Genomic DNA, 22,570 nt, shown 5'->3' on the forward strand with positions numbered 1-22,570 from the left:
TCATGATGAGGATGATTTCAAAAATTCTAATCCAAATTAAAACGCTCAATGTTTTGTCTCCAAGATTGAATTGTACAACTGACCGTCTCAGCTGCTTTGTAGAATGACTCAGCACTGAGCTTGCCATACAGTCTGTCTTAACTATGCTAACTCCTTGAAATAGCTATTGAATTAAGTACAATACCCTGCTCTCTCTCAGTGGTCCTGCAGGAAGTTCATTTTCAAGAATTTGTTGCAATTTCTTTTGTATTATTGAAATGAATTGAATTAATTGGTTGACTTTTCTTCCATCACCCTTTTGGGCAGTGCACTCCAGTTCACTATAAGGCAGGTCATTATCTCCCTTCTGGTTCTTTTGCTGATTTTCTCAAATGTATCAATCTTCTGACAGTGGAAAAAGTTTCTCCTCTATGTATTAACATTCTTCATAATCTTGAACATGCCTTTAAAATTTGACTTTCATTGTCTGAGAAGAATAGTTTCAACTTCTTCATATAAGCAATACCCCTCGCCTCTTTATCAATTCACCAAACCTTCTATGTACCCTTTCTAAAACTTTGATCCCTTATTGAAATATGGCACCTAGTTTTTGCCACAATACACTATCCGAGGCCAATTCTAAACATTGTACTCAATTCTCAGACACTTCTTTCATCTAAATCACTCTGTAATCCCATTCTGTATCACATGATCCCATAGCTTTTCCCCATTTTCCCCAGCCTTTACAAACCCAATGATTTTCTGTGAGACCTTTTTCTTATTAATTGCTCCCTTGACCTTGGCACTGTTGCTGGATCTTCAACACTCCAGGCATTTTCCCCACCCAGAGTCTATGTCTGATTCCACTGTCTTCTGTAGCTTCTACTTATCTCTAACCTTTCTTTCCTTTCTGCATGTTAGTTAAAGATATCATTGCTACCCATCTTCATGCTTATCTGCCCTTCTGCTCTATCTTAGAATCTTTTCAGGCAAGTTTCTAGATGTCTGCAGCACCAAAGCAGCAAAGTCGCCAATTATAAAAAACTACCAGCATCTTTTGTGAGTGCAACTATAACCCTTGACCTGTACTGTTTGACAAATGGCAATTTATACAATGATATTGTACCTATCAGTGGTACATGACTTCAACCCAATTGCTGTAATTTGCATTTTTCCCTACTCCATTGCCCCCCCCTGCATTGCCCATATTCTGGCCTTCCCACAGCCTATACTCAGCCTGCATCGTCTCATGTGCACCAGGGCCAACCTTGTTGGTGACTTGGCTTTTGTCAGACTGCTATGGTTATTATGCTTAGTATTGAATCATTGTCAGCTCCTGTTGCTGCCTGCCACTAACACTTGTATGTTAAATGTATTCACAACCGTCCCACTATATTTGCATGTAATCCTTTTGCCTGTGACATCTGTCATGTATTTAATAACATTTTCTGATTAATGTGACAAGTTAATGATGCTGGCGTAGTTAAGAAGAGCTGTTTTCAGGCTGCATGGAGTTGCAGGACCTAGTCACAGGGGGACAGTATGGGGCACTTTATTCATTATCCCAATCCTGACCTTCTACAATGTTGAATTTCCCCTGTGCAAGGTAAGTAGCACAGTGAATTATTCAACAGCACTATTTTATTTTCCACTTTTTGTGTCTTCAAATATAGTATACCTTGAACATTTTGCAGCCTCATTCCACTGGTTAGAATAAGCAACTTCCACATGGTCTGCATCCCTTTTGCAGACTGAGCATTAAAAGCCTTGCAACCAGTTTTCTGAGAAGATCTAATCCTTCAATATGCACTGGTTCTTAATACCTAAATACTTTACATCTCCCTCCTTCATTAGATTCTGCCCCTTGATGCTGCAGTCCCTTGTGTGTCTCTGAACTAAATTTAAATCACCTGAGTCATGTTGCAGCTGTACAGAACATTGGTTGGGCCACTTTTGGAATACTGCATACAATTATGGTTTCCCTGCTATTGGAAAAATTAGTTAAAATTGTAAGGGTGCAGAAAAGCTTTACAAGGATGTTGCCAGGGTTGGAGGGTTTGGGCTGTAGGGAGAGGCTGAATAGGCTGGGGCTATTTTACCTGGCGAATCAAAGGCGAAGGTGTGACTTTATAGAGGTTTATAAAATCATCAGGATCATGGATAGAGTGAATAGCCAAGGTCTTTTCCCCAGGGTAGGGGAATCCAAAACAAGAGGGCACATGCTTAAAGTGCAAAGGGAAAGATTTAAAAGGGACCTAAAGGGCAATGTTCTCATGCAGAGAGTGATGTGTGTATGGAATGAAGTGCCAGAGAAAGTGGTGGAGGCTGGTACAGTTACAACATTTAAAAGCCATCTGGTTGGGTACATGAATACAAGGCTTTGGAGGGATATGGACCAAACGCTAGCAAATGGGGCTAGATTAATTTAGGATATCTGGTCAGCATGGACAAGTTGGACCGAAGGTTCGCTTTCCGTGCTGTACATCTGTATGACTCAATGCAATTGAAGGCAAAGTATAGTAAAATAAATGAATATACACTTGAATTGGAAGCACATAACTAATAGTGGCCCACAACAATCTGTACAGGGCTTCAGCCATTCATTGCATGAATAACCTAGATACCACGATCACAAGTCCAAGTTTATAGATGACACTGATTGATGACACAGCACGTCATGTCACTGGGTGAATGAAATTTTCAACCATGCATTGACAAATTAATTGAGTGGGCAAGCTATGCCAATTACTTTCACCACAGGTGCGATCATCCATTTTGACAAGAAAACAGAGTTGCAAGCATTTTTTTTAAATGATAAAAAGCTAGAGGAGGACCAGAGAGATTCAGCAATATGTGTATACAGTCAATTAAATGCAGTAGTCAAGTAGAAAAACAAAGCTAAAAAGGGCAAATGCAATATTAGCCTTTAATGATAGAGGGTTTGATTTAATATGGGGAGTTAGTTTCACTTAAGCTAAACAAAGTTCTACTTTGATAGGTAAAGGAGGAGAGGGTGGAGTGGATAGGTGGAAAAGAAGATAGGCAGGTCGGACAAGTCTGGACAAGTCATGGGGACAGTTACTGAGCTGGAAATTTAGAACTAGGGTGACTGATAACTGAATGCCATTCTGGCACTCCACCTGAAAAAGAGATTATGACCTTGAAAAAGATGCTGCCAAAACTCCGAAGTTTACATTGTGAGGAGAGATTAGGTGATACAGCATACACTCCTAGAACATAGATGTGAGGTTTTGCATTTTTGAAAGGAATCAATTGGCATTGTGGAAGAGAAGCATTTCAGTGCACATCTAGCCCCACTGATGCCAGCTTAAAGTCAGTGGTAAGTAAACAATCCTTTTGCTTTGTTACATTTGTCAACAGCCATATTTTTATCTCCTCTACATTGGGGAGACTGGGCGCCTCCTAGCAGAGAGCTTTAGGGAACATCTCCGGGACACCCGCACCAATCAACCACACCGCCCTGTGGCCCAACATTTCAACTCCCCCTCCCACTCTGCCGAGGACATGGAGGTCCTGGGCCTCCTTCACCGCCGCTCCCTCACCACCAGACGCCTGGAGGAAGAACGCCTCATCTTTTGCCTCGGAACACTTCAACCCCAAGGCATCAATGTGGACTTCAACAGTTTCCTCATTTCCCCTTCCCCCACCTCACCCTAGTTCTAAACTTCCTGCTCAGTAACTGTCCCCATGACTTGTCCGGACTTGTCCTACCTGCCTATCTTCTTTTCCACCTATCCACTCCACCCTCTCCTCCTTGACCTATAACCTCATCCCCTCCCCCACTCACCCATTGTACTCTATGCTACTTTCTCCCCACCCCCACCCTCCTCTAGCTTATCTCTCCACGCTTCAGGCTCACTGCCTTTATTCCTGATTAATGGCTTTTGCCCGAAATGTCGATTTCGAAGCTACTTGGATGCTGCCTGAACTGCTGTGCTCTTCCAGCACTACTAATCCAGAATATTTTTATTGAGTATGCACTTTACCCATACCATGAGCATAAATGTCCATTAATTTATCCTATTTTCCCTACATCTGGAGGGTGTTGTTTGATGGGAAATGTACCGCAAGGATCTGTTTTGGGGCCACTGATGTTTGTCTTTTTTATAAATGACCTGGTTGAGGGCGTAGAAGGATGGGTTAGCAAATTTGCGGATGACACTAAGGTCGGTGGAGTTGTGGACAATGTGGAAGGATGTTATGGGTTACTGAGGGACATAGAGAAGCTGCAGAGCTTGGTTGAGAGGTGGCAAATGGAGTTTAATGAGGAAAAGTGTGAGGTGATTTACTTTGGAAGGAGTAACAGAAATACAGAGTACTAATGGTAAGATTTTTGATAGTGTGGATGAACAGCGAGATCTCTTTGACCATGTGCATAGATTCCTGAAAGTTGCCACCCAGGTTTGTAGGGTTGTTAAGAAGACATACAGTGCATTAGCTTTTATTGGTAGACGGATTGAGTTTCGGTGTCATGAGGTCATATTGCAGCTGTACAAAACTCTGGTGCGGCTGCACTTGGAGTATTGTGTACAGTTCTAGTTGCCTTATTGTAGGAAGGATGTGGAAACATTGAAAAAGGTGCAGAGGGGATTTACCAGGATGTTGCCTGGTATGGAGGGGAGGTCTTGTGAGAAAAGGCTGAGGGACTTGAGGCTGTTTTTGTTTAAGAGAAGAAGGTTGAGAGGTTACTTAATAGAGACGTACAAGGTGATCAGAGGATTAGATAGGGTGAAAGTGAGATCCTTTTTCCTCCAATGGTGATGGCTGGCATGATGGGACATAGCTTTAAATTGAGGGGTGATAAATATAGGACAGATGTCAGAAGTGGGTTCGTTCTCAGAGAGTAGTAAGCAGTAACCCTGCTTGCAACAATAGTAGACTTGCCAACTTTAAGGAGAATTAAATGGTCATTGGATAAGCATATGGATGATAATGTAATAGTGTAGGTTAAATGGACTTCAGATTGGTTTCACAGGTGGGCACAACATTGAGGGCCAAAGGGTCTGTACTGCACTGTAATGTTCTGTGTCCTTATGAAAATCCTCAGTCCGTGTGTTAAATTCACCCTAATCCTTTTGAATGTTACTGACAATTCTACCCTAGTCACTGGTTTAAATCAGCAATTCTGTTTAAAGGTTATCCTGCAAATTGCAAAAAAAGGTCACAGTTATTTGTAATGGATTTTTAAAAAAATTATAAATGTTACACTGAGATTTGTTTATTTTAGGGAAGAATTGTTTGTTGACAAAATGGTTTTCTGTTTTAACTTATTGTGTGATTTACTGGTGGGTCTCAGTATCAAGGGGGAAGCATTTGCAATGTTTAAATTTGTTATTCAGGGAATTAAATCAGAATTCTAAATTCTAATGACACAAATTTGACAAATAAAGAGGCAGTGAATGAACAAGACTTCTACACCGCATTTAGCAAAAGAGTGTGTTTTTATTGCGTAGTTGCTTTCACAAATAGTTCAACATTTTCAAACTTTTCTGTATTTTCAAATAATTATTGACAAACTGTCAATATTGATTTAATCAGAGAGCCCTTTTCAAATATTGATAAATCTCCAGTGAATCTCTCCATGTTCTGATTCTCCTGCTGTGAGCTCTTCTAACATCTGAAAGGCCATTTCTATATGTTCAAAAGGAGTATTGCCACACAAACCTTCTGTTTATTCATATGTACCAACAGAAATATCTCAGTGCATTAACTCAGAACTTGGAAGAAGCTGCACACTGCATGCTTAATTCTAGCCTGGCAGAAACATGATGATCTTGTATATCCCACTTTGAAAGCCTTTAGCTATAAATTAATAATGATATCCAACCTCACGACTTTTAGCAATACAAACTACTTCTTTACTGGTTTACACCAGCTATAATCCCAAGACTTAGTATAGTGTGGAGATTTAAGCCCAGTGAAACACGAGAGCACCATTAGAGCAATTAGTCAAGTAATTAATTAATCATCTTCCATTGCAAACTGGGACAACATCAACAATTTAAATTTATATTTTGTTTCAACTTAAAAGAAACAAGCTTAAGCAGTTTACAGAGTATAATCAAATAAAAATAGCTATCGAGCTGAGGAAGGGGGCACGGTCAGGGATATGGCAATAAAGGTGGATTTGGAGAGGAACGTGTTGAGAATGTCAAGATTTAAATGTAGAATTTCCTGAAAGATTATCACTAAACAGTTTACATATATTTTCCTGGACTCGGAAAATGTGGAAACAAAAATGCTTGTTTTATCTTTGAAATGAGTGTAACATTCAGCCTTATCTGAAATTGCTGGAGCAACATTGCATGTCTGAAAGCATCTATGGAGAGAAAGCAGAGTTAACATTTCGGGTCCAGTGACCCTTCTTGAAAAGAGACCTGCTGACTTTCTCCAGCAATTTCTGTTTTTGTTTACTTTCCAGCATCCACAGTTCTTTGACTTTTTTGTAATATTCAGCCTGTTGCTTTTCAGAACTTCAAGTATTATCCATGCCAAAGCACTCTGCGCTTACTCAACACTGTTAAAGCACTGAAGTTACCCTAGCCAAAGTTATAAATGGCATCCTTTACTGATTGTTACAAAGTTGGATTGTACTTCTGTGACATTCAATTCATCATTCACTGCTCTCATACCCACCAGCAACTTAACACTGCACCCACTCATGCACGTAACCACATACCAATCCACTCACTCAGTTACCCTCCCCTCACCTATCCCTTGTCACACATGAACCCAATCACTCATACTCATTGCTCATACACCCACCTACTGCTTTCACACTCATGCACACACTGTTCAACCAACCACCCTAATGCACCAAACAATCCCTCACCCATCCCTCTTGTTGCCACCAATGCCTCGCACACCCACCTTCCTACTTACTGGCACTCCTCTGCAGTGCAGCCTGCCCTGGCTGCACATTGAATATGTTTCCAACTGATGATAGCACTGAGCAAGTTAGATTGCCAAGTGAAACCTGGCTTAAGAGACTATGCATTTTATTTTTGCTATCTGTTCACTAAGGCGTTCAATCACTGAACAAACTCACAAGAGGCTGCTGACGTATTTTCAACAAAAGAACATAAAAGTTATTACACAAAAGAATCGAAAGACTTCAGATGTTATACTGTACATGCATTATTTGGAATGGTCTTATCACCATTATCAGAAATAAAGATTTGCCCTTTTAAACCCAGCAACTACAATACAGTTAATCAAAATGTAATGAAGGTCAGTCACCTTGTCTCCACTTTTAAAGTTTCATGGTTTATGAAGTTTTCTCATTTGTACTTAACACTTTCAGAGCAAAGAACGTATAAGTTTTTCATATTCTCATTTACAGCAATTTTCTGTCTAGGGATGTTTATTTTCTTAAGACATTCAGGACCTTTCCCCAAACATCACTTTTGAAGACAGCCAAACTAACAGCATCTTCTTGCTCACACTGATTCTGCCTGAATATCTGGGTGGTTCTGGCTTGGGTTTTAGTACCTTGGGGCATAATTTAAACTGGTTGAATTCAAAAGGTTGTGAAAACAGTTCAGTACCTGAGCTACATCTCAAATGTTACATCTGCAAATGATCCAGCACACTCTGTGCCTGCACTCCGTCACATGACAGGTGGTTGCCAGTTTTTCAATTTGCACTCATATTCTCTTAAAGGTACAGTACACGCCTTCAACTCCTCAACATTAACAAATTAAACTTAAAGCTACATGAGGTTCACCAACTTTAGAAACTAAGTTTCCAAACAGTAATATATATTGAACCTTCGACACAATTGCTTGAAGGACCGTTCCACTGGCCTTCAGAGATCTGATATCAAGAGCTTTGGTTGAGATTGAAAGAGTGGAGAGATTGAACTATTTGGTCACTTCAGGACCCACAAGATTAGAGTGGAAGAAAGTCATCCTCAATTACAAGGGACTGCCTAAGCCAAAGTGGGGAGAGATTGGGCTAATAGATTCGGACAGTCAGATTAACAGCAGAGAAATTTCAAAACAGGCAGACAGAAAGAGAGACACAGAGTGAGCACCCATGGTACCAAAGAAAGGAGAGGGATTTTTGTGTGCAAACCAAGAAGCAGTCAGAGAAAGAGCTCAACAAATAGAGGGGAAAAGAAAGGAGGAGATAGAGCAAGACAGATTTCAGAAGACAGCATGAGGGGAGCAAGGTACAGGGAGAGCGCAAAGAATTCACTGAGCAAAATTGTGCATGTCTTATTCTTGTTTTTACAAAATGTCACTAAATTTAATGCAGGATTATAATTTTGAGACATTTATACTGATTGTTCATACTGATTGTTCATACTGATTGGTAACATATACTGATTTGTTAGTTGTTCAATAGCCAGATATAATTCATGTGACCTCCATGAGACTCAAATGTATGATAGCTTGCTTGCACTGAGTAAGGCATCAACATAATTAGCATCAACATTAATATTTCTGTTTGGGCAAGGCCTTTTTAAAATAATCATCCTTTTCTATTTAATGTGCTGTGATGAACTTCTACTGGGCAAAATGTAATATGATTTTAATTTATATTATCATTCACTATTGTACAGCGGTAATGCCGTGTTTCTCAAAACTCTGTCAATATTTTTTATGTGAACCGATTAGATTTTTATTTAAACGCAATTTTAGTTCCAAATGCTTGCTGCTTGGCTTGCTGGTCGAGGGGTATGTTTCTCGCTTCAATGTTCTTGTTAAATCAATATATGAAAGTGTGTCTTGGTTCTAATCTTAGACAATCCCTGATTGTTTGCCTTCAATTTAATTGTTGGAGTCAGGGAGGGTCTCAGAAAATGGCTATTGAAACACCCCTGTTTAAGAAAGTTTCCCTGTGTTCTGCCTCATTTCTATCAGCTCTTTAACTTGACCTCAGTAGTTGGTAAGATTATTGAGGATGAGATTGCGGGGTACTTCGAAGTGCATTGCAAAATAGGTCTGAGTCAGCATGGCTTTGTTAAGAGGAGGTCATGACTGACAAATCTGTTAGAATTCTTTGAGGACGTAACAATCAGGTTAGACAAAGGAGAGCCAGTGAACGTGATCTATATAGGTTTCCAGAAGGTCTTTAACAAGGTGCCACACAGGAGCCCATGGTTTTAGGGGCACAGAACTGGTATGGATAGAGGATTGGCTGATCAGCAGAAGGCAGAGAATGGAGATCAAAGGGTCTTTTTCAGGATAACAACAGGTGATGAGTGGAGTTCCTCAGGTGTCTGTGTTGGGATCACAACTATTCACGTTGTACAAGAAATGGTTTGGACAAAGGAACTGAGGGCTTGTTGCTAAATTTGCAGATGAAAAAAGATAGGTGGAGGAGAGGTTTTGTTGAGGAAAGGGGCACAGTGCAGAAGCACTTGAACAGGCTCGGAGTGTGGACAAAGAAATGGCAGATGGAATACAATGTGGGACAGTGTGAGATTATGTGCAGTGATAGGCAGAAGAGAGGTGTAAACTATTTTCTAAATGGGTAAGGCTTTGGGAATCTGAAGCATGGACTTTAAAGTCCTAGTTCAGCATTCTCTTCGGGCGGACATGCAGGTTTAGTTGTAAGTTAGGAGGGCAAATGAATTGTTAGTCATTTATTTCAAGAGGGCTAGAATACAGTAGCAATGATGTACTGCTGAGACCATACAAGGCTCTTGCCAGACTTCATTTGGAATATTGTGAGCAGTTTTGGGCTCATTATCTCAGGAAGGATTTGCTGACGGAAGAGGAGGTTTACAGGAATGATCCCAGGGATGAGGAGTGGTTAAGGATTCTGAATCTGTACTGAATGGTGAAGGGGGAATCTGATTGAAACTTACAGAATACTGAGAGATCTGGATAGAGTGGATGTGGAGAACAGCAGGAGACACTCCGACCTGAGGCCTCTGAATGAAGAAACAGCTCTTTAGAAATAAGATGAGGATGAATTTCTTCAGCCAAAGGGTGGTAAATCTGTGGAACTCAATATCACATAGGGCTGTGGAGGCCAAGTCATTGGGTGTATTTAAGGTAGAGATGTGTTCTTGATTGGTAAAGTGATCAAAGGTTACAGGGAGAAAGCAGAAGAATGGAGTGAGAAACATATCAGGCATAATCAAGTGATGGAGCAAACGTGAAGGATTGAAAAGCCTAATTCTGTGCACTTCTATCTTATGGTCTCATGATGTCCCATGTAATTTCTGTCATTAAACAAAAAGCACAAAATTCTGGTACTGTGTTTGTGACACAAGTTGTAAATTGCAGAAGTAGCAGTGCGATTACTGTTTACTTACAATAAATTTCTTGTTGTTTTCAGGAGTTGAATAAAGGCTATCCTCAAGAACTTTCACGTAGCCCACAGAGTTTAAGTGATACAGGCTACTCGTCTGATGGTATCTCAAGCTCTCAGAGTGAGGTTACAACATCAGTGCACCACGAGGCACAAAAGCTAAACGAGTCTGGTCAAGTGCAGCAGAGTCCAAAGAGCCCTTCAGAATTTAACAAGTTGGAGAGCAGTGTATGGCCATTGCTGGAATCCCAAAGTGTTCAAGATAAGGCTAAAAGAGGAAGGACTGCTCAAAGTTCAAGTGAAGAACAAAGAGAGGGGCATAGACCCCGATCACTTTCAATTACGCCAGAGTCTTATAGTTCGGATGAAGAGCTTGAAGATATACAAGAAGAGGATGAAGACACTTTTGAATTGGACAACCAAAGTGAGCGAAGAGAAAGCCTGGAATCCTTGGATGAATTTGGCAGGAAACTGCAACATGGCTATGTTGAAGACCGTAGTGGAAGTGCAATATCAACTCCCCATGATAAGACCATACAACCTGGAGCAGAATTAACAGATGAAGAATTTATGCGAAGGCAGTTGTTGGAAATGAGTGCAGAAGAGGATAATGTCTCTGTGGAAAATGAGGAGTTGGACAGCTGTGCTAAACGTGTTAGTATGAAGAAGAGTCAGAAACATAATTTAGAGTCCAGTAAACAAAGCCCTTCAAAGCAACATCTGGATCCCAGTACAGTTAGCAACTATGAAGATACAACACTGGAAGGTTATGGTGGGGAAGACAGCCAGTCATGGCAAGAACAGAAAGAACATGAAGATACATACAGGGAATCCCTAAATCATGCAGAAGAGGATGCAGTGGGAGAACCAGCTGGGCTACGACGCTTCAAGACTATTGATTTGAACACTACAAACACTTATATCAGCAGAGATGTTGAAGGTTGTAATGAAACAGACCTCAGCATTGATAGAGAACCTGAACTTGAAATGGAAAGTTTGACTGGGTCACCAGAGGAAAAATCAAAGGGTGAATACTCGTCCACATTGCCACCTTCAACACCTACTTTTTCATCAGGCACTTCACCAACATCTGTCTCCTCATTGGAAGAGGACAGTGACAGTAGTCCAAGTCGGCGACACAGACTTGAAGAGGTGAAACAGCAGAGAAAGGCAAGACATCGATCACATGGCCCTCTGTTGCCAACTATTGAGGACTCTTCTGAGGAAGAGGAGCTACGAGAGGAAGAAGAACTGCTTCGAGAGCAGGAGAAGATGCGTGAGGTGGAACAACATCGCATTCGAAGCACAGCACGTAAAGCAAAAAGGGACAAAGAAGAATTAAGGGCACAGAGAAGACGTGAAAGATCCAAAACACCGCCAAGCAACCTTTCTCCAATCGAGGATGCTTCTCCCACAGAAGAGTTACGCCAAGCTGCAGAAATGGAAGAACTCCATCGGTCATCTTGTTCTGAGTATTCACCCACAATTGATTCTGAAGCTGAGGGCTTTGAAATAACAGCCTGCAGATTATACAAGTCTGGGAGTGAATACAACCTCCCATCGTTTATGTCCTTGTATTCTCCAACTGAAAAATCAACTACCAGTAGTTCTTCAGTAAATCAAAAACCATTGAAAAGTGCCGAAGAAGCATATGAAGAAATGATGAGGAAAGCTGAAATGCTAAAGAGCCAGCAGCCGGTGCAGACAATAGCTTATGGCAGTTCTTACCAGCAAGATGATTACATGCAGAATAATTACAAGTACCAATCTTCAGATGTCTACACTTACTCGAACAATGAAATAACACTATCTCAGACAAGCTTACAAGGTGATCTTCAGAAAGCAGAGGCATATGAGGTCACTGTGAAAACTGCTGCACAAACTCCAAAATTGTCCCGTTCGCCATCGCTGGAGCTCCGCCTGCAGCAACAAAATGCTCAATTACAAAACCTTGAGAGGTCTTTTCAGGAAAAGAAGCTTCTTGATGCACAAAGTGCTTATACGGAATTAGCAAAGCAAACAGACGCACTTCTTACACCTGGAACGAGCCCCACCCAGTCATCTGCACCAATGTCTTTTATTTCATCCCAAGCTAATAGAGGCATCCCTGATGTTCGGGTAACTCAGTATTTCATGAGAGACATGCAAGACCAAAGCCAGACTGCAGTATCAGTTGGAACAAAGGTTGACAGCTCACAGATTGTAACAGCCTCTTACACGACATACAACAAAAAATCGGCTGTGACTGTGGCCACTGCAATAGTAAGTCAGTCCTCAATGTCTGCACGATCTTCTCCCATAGATCGAAGTATGGGATACATCCAAGTCAGGCCGTCAGATCCAGGAATTTCAACACCGTATTGCTCTCAAAATAATATCTCAGGGGGTAAGAAATTCAGTGAATCCTATGGGGCACCAAATCTTGATGGAGCATCCACACAGACCCCTGGGAGCTTTTTCAAAACTTCAAGCCCTGAGGAGCCCCTATCCCCATCATCACAGAGAGCAGTAACCAGAACTGACATGCCAACAATTTCCCTGTCCAGTGATAAATCCACCACAGAATTCTCAACACAGACTTCCAATGCCAGAGTTGTCTTGCCTTCTAATGTGCCCATGGCCTCATCACCTTCCACAATGATGGCTCAGGGTACTCAGACCTCAGTGAGGTCACCCCGACTCACTCGGCAAATATCGTCTCCCGAGTCCACGTGCATGGTGGTTACTCTGGCAGCAAATGTTTCATCCTCCGCCCAGCCATTAGCTGTCAATTCATCTGTGTCACCAAATGTCTCACCGACTCGCTTAAGTCGACAACAAACGTTGCATGGTTGGACTCAGTCAGTGGCTGCTTCAACGCAACATGTTCAACAGCCCATGTATGCCAAGTCGTCTTCACAGACTGATAGAATACCCACTCAGAGAGGACAGATATCTTCAACTGTTGTCACAACTTCTACTGTGCTTGGTCAAGGTGTGGTTCCTCTGGAAAATACTTTCAACAAAGCATCATGGATGTACCAGAATGCAAATGCAAATATAAACTCAGTGGAAGTTTCAAGGACATGTAGCTCTATAGTAGATCTCCGAACAGCTGCTAAATCACCTCCTGTCATCATAACAGATCATGGAATGGATTTGACATCTTTAGCTACGGAAAGTAGAAAATATTCACTTGAATCAGACCAGCTTCCATGTCGTCAGTCCACTGCTGTGCAGCCATTAATCATTAATCTTAATATGCAGGAACATCCAAATGTAAATACGACAGTGGGCGTAACAATAACATCATCAATGCTTATTTCCCAATCCAAAGTACCAAAAATATATGGAGATCCTTTCCAGAATCTCATGGATCTTGGTCATGGCACAGCCACAGCAATCTGTCTCTCTCAAGCAAAACAGCTTGAATCAATGGTCCAGCCCATTACTGTAACAGAAAGTGGAACCAATACAGATATGGCAATAGTCACAACAAAATCAGGCTTTACGAGTCAAATCCAGCCACATTTTGCTAGATTTAACTTAGCTAACCAAGTGACTCCAGTGCGTAAACTGGACATGTTTGTGAATCAGAGCAACATTAATAACGCCATTAATGTTAGTGCCATGCCTAGACCAGGACCTCATGATAGTGGCTTTGTCACTTCACAGGTACACCAAGAAGCATCACTGGAATTAAAGCCATCTGCTCCTCCAGCAAACGAGCTTGGAGCGAAAGCACATACGATGGTGCAGCTGGATAGCACAGCAGCCGGCACAGTTACAAAGCTGATCAAACAAGATCCTCCTCCAAATGCTCTGGATTTGACTGGATCCAAACCAGAAAGGGCTGTTTGTTGTGACGTTGTGTATAAATTTCCTTTTGCTGGTAGCTGCACAGGGTCATTTAACTCAGGCACCCAGGTCTCAGAACAAGCAATGGCTGAACCACGGCTCAGCGACAGGAATATTGCTCAGAAGTACTATGACAACCGAGCTCAGGAGCCTGTTGACAGTTACCAGTATAAAGAGCCCATGGCTAGTTATCAGGAAGGTTCTAATTTTTACAAGGAGCATAAAACATTCCCTCAGGTATTTTCTGGGCGACTACATTCGTCTATGTCAGACTCTAATTTGTTAGAGGCTAGTATTAATTACAATCTAATGAAGGACGAACCTTTTTACCACCCTCCTGGAGGAGATGCAGCTGTAGATCTGAGTACAATGAGACAGTCCTACAGTTTATCTTTCGGTCAGGGGAGGGATTGGGAGCTTGGAATGCAGTATGGTTCCTTCACTGATCTGAGACAGCAGTCAGATATCCTCAGCCAACCCGCACCAATTCGCAGATATAGTTCAATGTCTAATATTCATTCTGGATATGGCTACTCAATGCGAGAGGATCTGCCAAATTTTCAAGAGGCTAGTTTGGCCCAATACAGCGCGACCACTGCTCGTGAAATTAGCAGGATGTGCGCAGCTCTAAATTCCATGGATCACTATGGAACACGATATTCAAACAGCTCTGACTCCCTCCAGTATGGACCGGCTGGGCGAAATGCTCACTGCAGTGAACTCGCTCGAAACAGTGCATTATCACACCATCAAGGAATGCCGCCACTAAAACAAGACATGATGTATCATCCAAACCTGTCTGACTCTCAACGTCGGATTGCGGTGCACGGCTTTGGCAACATGCCGCAAGCAGTACGTTTGAGAGCCATTAGGCACATGTATCCTTCAGTGGCTCCCGTGAGAGCACCTGATGGCATGATTTACTCTACAATCAACACTCCGATTGCTTCCACTCTCCCTATTACGACACAGCCAGCCTCGATCTTGTGTCCAATGTTAAGGGGCGTTTACAGGCCCTACTTGCCTAGTAATATCGCTGCCGTGCCACTGGCCAGGTTGAGCAGACTCCCTCTTGTTGCACCAAGGATGCCTGCTGCAGCTCCTGGGCTGTACCGTTATCTGCCTCCAAACAGGTTTCCAGCTGCTCCCACTTCTGCTGGGGAAGCACCTATATATCTTGGGAAGCCTGGAGCAGCACCCGGTAGTAATGTCCGAACTGGAGGTGTAAATATAAGTCAGCTTGTGCCAGGCCAGACCACGCAGAGGCCGGAACAAAGTGGTATTCCTCAGCACAGTGCTTCAGCTCCTGTGACTCAGAAGTTTGTCTGTGATGCTAATCAGTCTAAGCAGCAGGCTGACATTGGGCTTATCCAGCAGCAGCAGCAAGTGCAACCACAGCAATCACAAGTGCAAGTCCAACAGCAGCAGCAATTACAGTCGCAACAAATGCAACAGCAGCTGCAACAGCAACAAGTTCAACAGCAGCAATTACAGCCGCAGCAAGTGCAAGTCCAACAGCAGCAGCAATTACAGCCGCAGCAAGTGCAGCCACAAATGCAACAGCAGATACAACAGCAGCAGCAAATGCAGCCACAGCAAGTGCAGCAGCAACAAGGTCAACAACAGCTACAAGTTCAACAGCCACAGCAAGACCAGCAACTGCAGCAACAGCTGCAAGCAGAACAGCAACTTGAACAACAGAAAGAACAGCAGCTACAAAAGCAACTGCAGCAGCTGTTGCAGCAGCAACTGCAGCAACAAAAGCAACAGGAAGCCCAGCAAAGTGACACTGCAAGGTCTGGTGCTGGTAGAAGGAAGCACGAAGATAAAGAGGAAGAGCATCAGCGAAAGCAGCAGCAAGACCACATGCTGCTTATTGAGCGGGAACGTGTGGAGTTGGAAAAGCTGAGGCATCAGCGTCTGCAGGAGGAATTAGAACGCCAGCGCCTGGAGTTGCAGCGCCATCGGGAGAGTGAACAAATCATAGTGCAACGTGAGCTTCAGGAGCTGCAGACCATCAAGCAGCAAGTCTTACATCAACAGCAGGAGGAAAGGCAGGCTCAGCTTGTGTTACAACGAGAGCAGTTGGCACAACAAAGGCTGCAACTAGAGCAGATTCAACAGCTCCAACAGCAACTGCACCAGCAACTGGAAGAGCAGAAAGTACGAAATACAGTAAGTTTCCCTGCAGTTTGTGACCCTTCAGGCAGGATCAATCCACACAGTATGTCGGAGATGGCTATTGAAATGCAAAGGACTATAGCTCAGAATGGGCAGTACTGGCCTGTGAACCAGCCATACATAGAAGGCGGCCCTGTTGCCACTACCACTCAAGAAGCATACGTATCTCCACATCACAGAGCATTTATAGAAGCACCACAACGATCCACTTCTGAACTGTCTCTTCGAACTGACGAGCACTGGGAAAGTCGAGCCATCAAGAAGCGCAACTCGGTGCCTAGGCTAAGAGATGCTTACGAGGGCGATGACACATCTTTACGTGATCAGTATGTAGTTAAGAAAATAGCAGACTGTAGTGTACAGACTGATGACGAGGAAGGTGAAGAAGGCTACTACATGTCCCGTCGGAGAAGAACAAAGCGGAGTGTGGATTGCAGTGTACAGACAGATGATGAAGACAATGGAGAATTGGAGCAGCCTACACGTAGACGCCGTTCCAGGTTCTCAAAACATTCAGATTCAAGCACAGAGCACAAGCGAGAAGCTTCAAAGGGGACCTCGAGTATTGCCATACAAACAGTCAATGATTGCTCTGTCCAGACAGATCAAAATGAGCTAGGACCAGTTTCTCCTGCCATTCACATCATACCTGACCCACGAGTGGAAATTGTAAGATACATATCTGCCCCTGAGAAAACCTACAAAGGAGAGAGTCTTGCTTGCCAGACGGAGCCAGAAGCACAGTCACAAGGCATTGTTGTCCCTCAGTTTGCAATTCCAACCACCATTAATCCCTACTCTACGAACATACAGATTGTAACATCTGGCCCACTAGACCAAACCAATAGCAGGCAGCAGGGAATTATGATCATCCCAAAGGCTGAGAAGAAGAAACCAGATCCTTTGGAAATAGGATATCAGTGTCACCTCCCGCCTGAGCCTTTGCCTCAAATGACTCGCCAGCCTCCAAAGTCTCCACAGGTTCTATACTCACCTGTCTCACCACTGTCCCCACATCGGCTTTTAGACACATCCTTCACTTCAAGTGAGAAGTTAAACAAAGCCCACGTTACTCCTCAAAAACATTTCACCACTGAATCACCGAAACGACAGCCCAGTCTGCCTCGGCCAATCAAAGTCATGCAGCGCTCCATGTCTGACCCGAAGCCTGTCAGCCCGACCTCTGATGAATCTGGGAAACCTCGATTTTTTGCTCAACATCAACAGCAGACCCTGCACGGCGGTCAGGTATGAACAGCATGAATTAAGATAGTATCAGTAAGTTTGGTGTTACAGAAGTGTGTTCATAGCCTATCTGATTTGGTATATTTCTGATCTAAGTACCAAGTTTCTCTGAAATGCCAAAATATTTTAGTTTGGGGAGGGGGGGGTGGGCACTGAAGAGCCTGAAATAAACAGTAAGTTACATGGACTTCGTATGTACTTTTTGCATGCTTATGTCAATTATTTTTCTTATTTTAATCTATAAGAAATCTATATACCTCTAGTAAATATTTAATGTCCTTTAAACAGGAGAGTGAGGAATTTGTTACTGATGTACAGATCTATAAAGTAAATGTAGCTACAAGATTGTAAACCTTGAAAACATTTTCCTTTACTTGAAACTAAGTCAGACAGTCATGGCTTGTAGTTTCCATACACCAAGAGTATGTTGTTGAACTTGACTTCAATCATTGAACAAATGTTGAATTTAAGAACCCAATGTTTCATTTTGCAGCATCCATGCATAATGCTATCCCCTTAACTTTGTTGGTTCTCATTGATATCACAAAGGAATTGTTAATAATTATGAAGTCAAAAGCTAATGTGAATAATAGCTATTAGGACTTCTGTTTTTCGTGGTTATTTTTCTCAAAAGAACAGATTAGAAGATCTAGGTGATGGTTAGTCACTGCTTGTCAGAGTGGACAAAATCCAGTCGTCATTCTGGATTTATTAAAAACTTCATTTGATATCTCATCAATTGTAGATCGTGTTCACGTGATTTTGTCCTGCGGAAGAGGTGGGGATGCATTTAGCCCTGTGTATAACTCATTCTTAACATTGAAGATGCTGAGAAAAGGCCAAGTACAGGTAGACAATCCTTTATCCAAAATTCTGAAATCCAAAGTTTTTTTTCCTGAAGTTTTTTCTCATTAATAAGGTGGTTTGGCATGCAAACAGTTAACGCGCCTCCACACCCATTTGACCCACATCACTCAGACGTGACATAGTGACATGGCCCAGCACTGGCAGGCATCAATTCTGTCTCATTGCCTCAGAGTAATCACAGATGGGTCTGCTGTTCTGTATTTTTTTTTAAATTTTACTATGAGAATGTCATTTAATCCTTTATCTGCAAAATTCCAAAATCTGAAAGACAGCTGGTCCCAAGGGTTTCAGATAAAGGATTGTCTACCTGTACCTATTTCTCATTTTGAATTCTGTCAAACATTTAGTAAGTCTAAAACAAAAACAGAAATGCTGGAGATATGCAGCATATTTGACAGTATCTATAGGGAGATAGCAGAATTAACATTTTGAGTCTAGTGACTCTTCATCAGAGATTATGACAGCAGTATTTATACTGTATTGGGCATGTTGTGGGCTGAGGGACAAGAGGGGGAAGAAGGAACAGGTGACTGGATAGGTGAAGACAAGGCCCAGAGAGAGATAGATATGATGGTAGCCAGATGAGGGGATTATTGATAGGCCAAGACAGAAGCTGAATCAGAGATGATGAGAATTGAGAGAAGGATAGAATGGGTCAACTGTGTTGAAAGTAATCCAGGTCATGTGATAATAGCCCTTAGAGTGGGTGAGAATGGGTTAGTTGTGCTGAAAGCAATTCATGTCCTTTGTGTGGAGCCACAGAAAATGGGGAGATATTAAATGAATATTTTGCATCAGTATTCACTGTGGAAAAGGACATGGAAGATATAGACTGTAGGGAAATAGATGGTGACATCTTACAAAATGTCCAGATTACAGAGGAGGAAGTGCTGAATGTCTTGAAACAGTTAAAGGTGGATAAATGCCCAGGACCTGATCAGGTGTACCCAAGAACTCTGCGGGAAGCTAGAGAAGTGATTGCTGGGCCACTTCCTGAGATATATGTATCATCGATAATCACAGGTGAGGTGCAGGAAGACTGGAGGTTGGCAAACGTGGTGCCACTGTTTAAGAAGGGTGGTAAGGACAAGCCAGGGAACTATAGACCAGTGAGCCTAACCTGGGTGGTGGGCAAGTTGTTGGAGGGAATCCTGAGGGACAGGATGTACATGTATTTGGAAAGGCAAGGACTGATTAGGGACAGTCAACATGGCTTTGTGCATGGGAAATCATGTCTCACAAACTTGATTGAGTTTTTTGAAGAAGTAACAAAGATGATTGATGAGGGCAAAGCAATAGATGTGATCTATATGGAGTACAGTAAGGCATTCAAAAAGATTCCCCATGGGAGACTGATTAGCAAGGTTAGATTTCATGGAATACAAGGAGAACTAGCCATTTAGATACAGAACTGGCTCAAAGGTAGAAGACAGAGGGTGGTAGTAGAGGGTTGTTTTTCAGACTGGAGGCCTGGGACCAGTGGAGTGCCACAAGAATTGGTGCTGGGCCCTCTACTTTTTGTCATTTACATAAATGATTTGGATGCGAGCATAAAAGGTACAGTTAGTAAGTTTGCAGATGACACCAAAATTGGAGGTGTAGTCGACAGTGAAGAGGTTTACCTCAGATTACAACAGGATCTTGACCAGATGGGCCAATGGGCTGAGAAGTGGAAGATGGAGTTTAATTCAGATAAATGCGAGGTGCTGCATTTTGGGAAAGCAAATCTTAGCAGGACTTATACACTTAATGGTAAGGTCCTGGGAGTGTTGCTGAACAAAGAGATCTTGGAGTGCAGGTTCATAGCTCCTTGAAAATGGAGTCACAGGTAGACAGGATAGTGAAGAAGGTGTTTAGTATGCTTTCCTTTATTGGTCAGAGTATTGAGTACAGGAGTTGGGAGGTCATGTTGCGGTTGTACAGGACATTGGTTAGGCCACTGTTGGAATATTGCGTGCAATTCTGGTCTCCTTCCTAACGGAAAGATGTTGTGAAACCTGAGAGGGTTCAGAAAAGATTTACAAGGATGTTGCCAGGGTTGGAGGATCTGAGCTACAGGGAGAGGCTGAACAGGCTGGGGCTGTTTTCCCTGGAGCGTCGGAGGCTGAGGGATGACCTTATGGAGGTTTACAAAATTATGAGGGGCATGGATAGTATAAATAGGCAAAGTCTTTTCCCTGGGGTTGGGGAGTCCAGAACTAGAGGGCATAGGTTTAGGGTGGGAGGGGAAAGAGACCTAAGGGGCAACTTTTTCACGCAGAGGGTGGTACATGTATGGAATGAGCTACCAGAGGATGTGGTGGAGGCTGGTACAGTTGCAACATTTAAGAGGTATTTGGATGGGTATATGAACAGGAAAGGTTTAGAGGGATATGGGCCAGGTGCTGGCAGGTGGGAGTAGATTGGGTTGGGATATCTGGTCGGCATGGACGGGTTGGACCGAAGGGTCTGTTTCCATGCTGTACATCTCTATGACTCTATGTCATGACAGGATCAGAGTTTTGGTGAAGAATTAAAAATAAAGGAATGACAGTCAGGCAGTAAAGTTACTGAAGTCAACATTGAGTCCTAGAGGTTACAGGGCCTCAAGTGGAAAATGAGATGTTGTTCTTCAAGCTTGTGCTGAGCCTCATTGAAACTCTGTAGCAGACCCAAACACACACATTGGTGGGGGAACGCAGTCATATGTTCAACTGGGATGCAATTGGAAGCTCTGAGTCACTTTTACAGACATTGTGTGGATGTTCTGCAGTGCAGTCACATGGTCTAGATTTCGTCTCCCCAGTGTAGAGGAGACCACAATGTGAGCATTTAGTACAGTAGACCAGATCAAATGAAGTGCAGGTCAATCACTGCTTCACCTGAGGATGGAGAAAGTAAACTTACAGGTATTACACCTTCCTTGATTTTTGGTAGGTACCATGGGACTGAGAGAAGGTTTTGAGAGTAGACCAGGGTGTCCCAGAGGGAATGGTTCCTGCACAGTGCTGACAGAGAAGGAGAAGGGAATGTGTGTCTGGTGATGGTATCCCACCAACGGTGACAGAAATCGTGGTTTACAATTGGATGTAGAGGCTGATGTGGTGAGCACTGGGATGACTCAATTGTTGTGGGAGGGAAGAGAAGAAGTTAGGGCAGAAGTGAGGGAAATGGGTTGGATCCAGCTAAGGGCCCTGTCAATCATGGTAGAGGGGAATCTTAGTTGAGGAAGAAAGTTTGACATTTCTAAAGTTGGAAGGTGGCATAAGAAGAATCGATGTGGTGGAGAAACTGGGAGAATGGGATGGAGTCCTTACAGGAAGCAGCGTGTGAGAGTGTATAGTTGAGGTAACTGTGGGAGTTGTTGGGCTTGTAGTGGATATTGGTGGCCAGCCTATCCTCAGAAGTGGAAACAGATGTCAAGGAAGGGAAGGGAGATGGGCGAAGTGAAGGTGAGAGTGGGGTGAAAATTGGGAACAAAGTTAATAAACCTTTCTCATTCCAGATGAGAGACAGAAGCAGTACCCGTAATGCCATTGATGTTCCTGTGAAAGAGTTGTAGATGGGGGTCCCAATTAGGATTGAAACAAGGAATATTCCACATATCCCATAACGAGACAGGCATAACTGAGGCAGATATCATAACAGACCTGCTGTGTTTCACCATCAATTTCTGTTCTTGTTTCAGATCTCCAGTATCTGCAGTTCTTTTTGTTTTATTCTCGTATTTGGGAAATCAATCTCAGCTATTACAATTAATTACCTCAAGCCCAACATTGACCTAGAAAGCAAAAGCACCAAAGGGTGGCATTTAATTCTTCCATTTGGACTAAATGGTGCATCAAAATTGTGCATTAGAAATAATTGTTATTTTCTTAACAATGTTTTCCTATTTCAAAGTGTCACTGATTAATGTTAGATTATACCATATACTTTTGCTGTGTTGATGAATGCAAATAATTTATAAAGTTTGATGTTTTAAAGTATTCCAACATTGTCAATCTTTTCACTTTAATGTAGAAGATATGCCTTGAGCACATTTTAATTGTACTGACCAGTTCTGACACATTGCGCTGCAATGAACAGAAAAAAATTTTAATCACTAACCTTTGTTGAGCCCTGGTGGCTGGAAGAGCCCTATTTTTGAAATGTAAGACAATTTGTTCCTTATACTGTGTATGCTACTTCAATTCTG

The 22,570-nt window shown here is 42.5% G+C and overlaps 1 protein-coding gene across 8 annotated transcripts in view; it reads left to right on the forward strand.

The window, feature by feature from the left end:
- The window catches only part of LOC140483865 (protein bassoon-like), a 645,800-nt gene that overhangs the window by 418,147 nt on the left and 205,083 nt on the right, over positions 1-22,570 (forward strand). For all 8 annotated transcript variants that reach the window (XM_072582636.1, XM_072582635.1, XM_072582637.1 and 5 more), the window contains exon 5: positions 10,294-17,532. In XM_072582636.1, the coding sequence (XP_072438737.1) occupies positions 10,294-17,532 (7,239 nt within the window). The remainder of the gene's footprint in view (positions 1-10,293; positions 17,533-22,570) is intronic.

This window comes from Chiloscyllium punctatum, chromosome 12, assembly GCF_047496795.1.
Source record: "Chiloscyllium punctatum isolate Juve2018m chromosome 12, sChiPun1.3, whole genome shotgun sequence".
Taxonomy (NCBI): domain Eukaryota; kingdom Metazoa; phylum Chordata; class Chondrichthyes; order Orectolobiformes; family Hemiscylliidae; genus Chiloscyllium; species Chiloscyllium punctatum.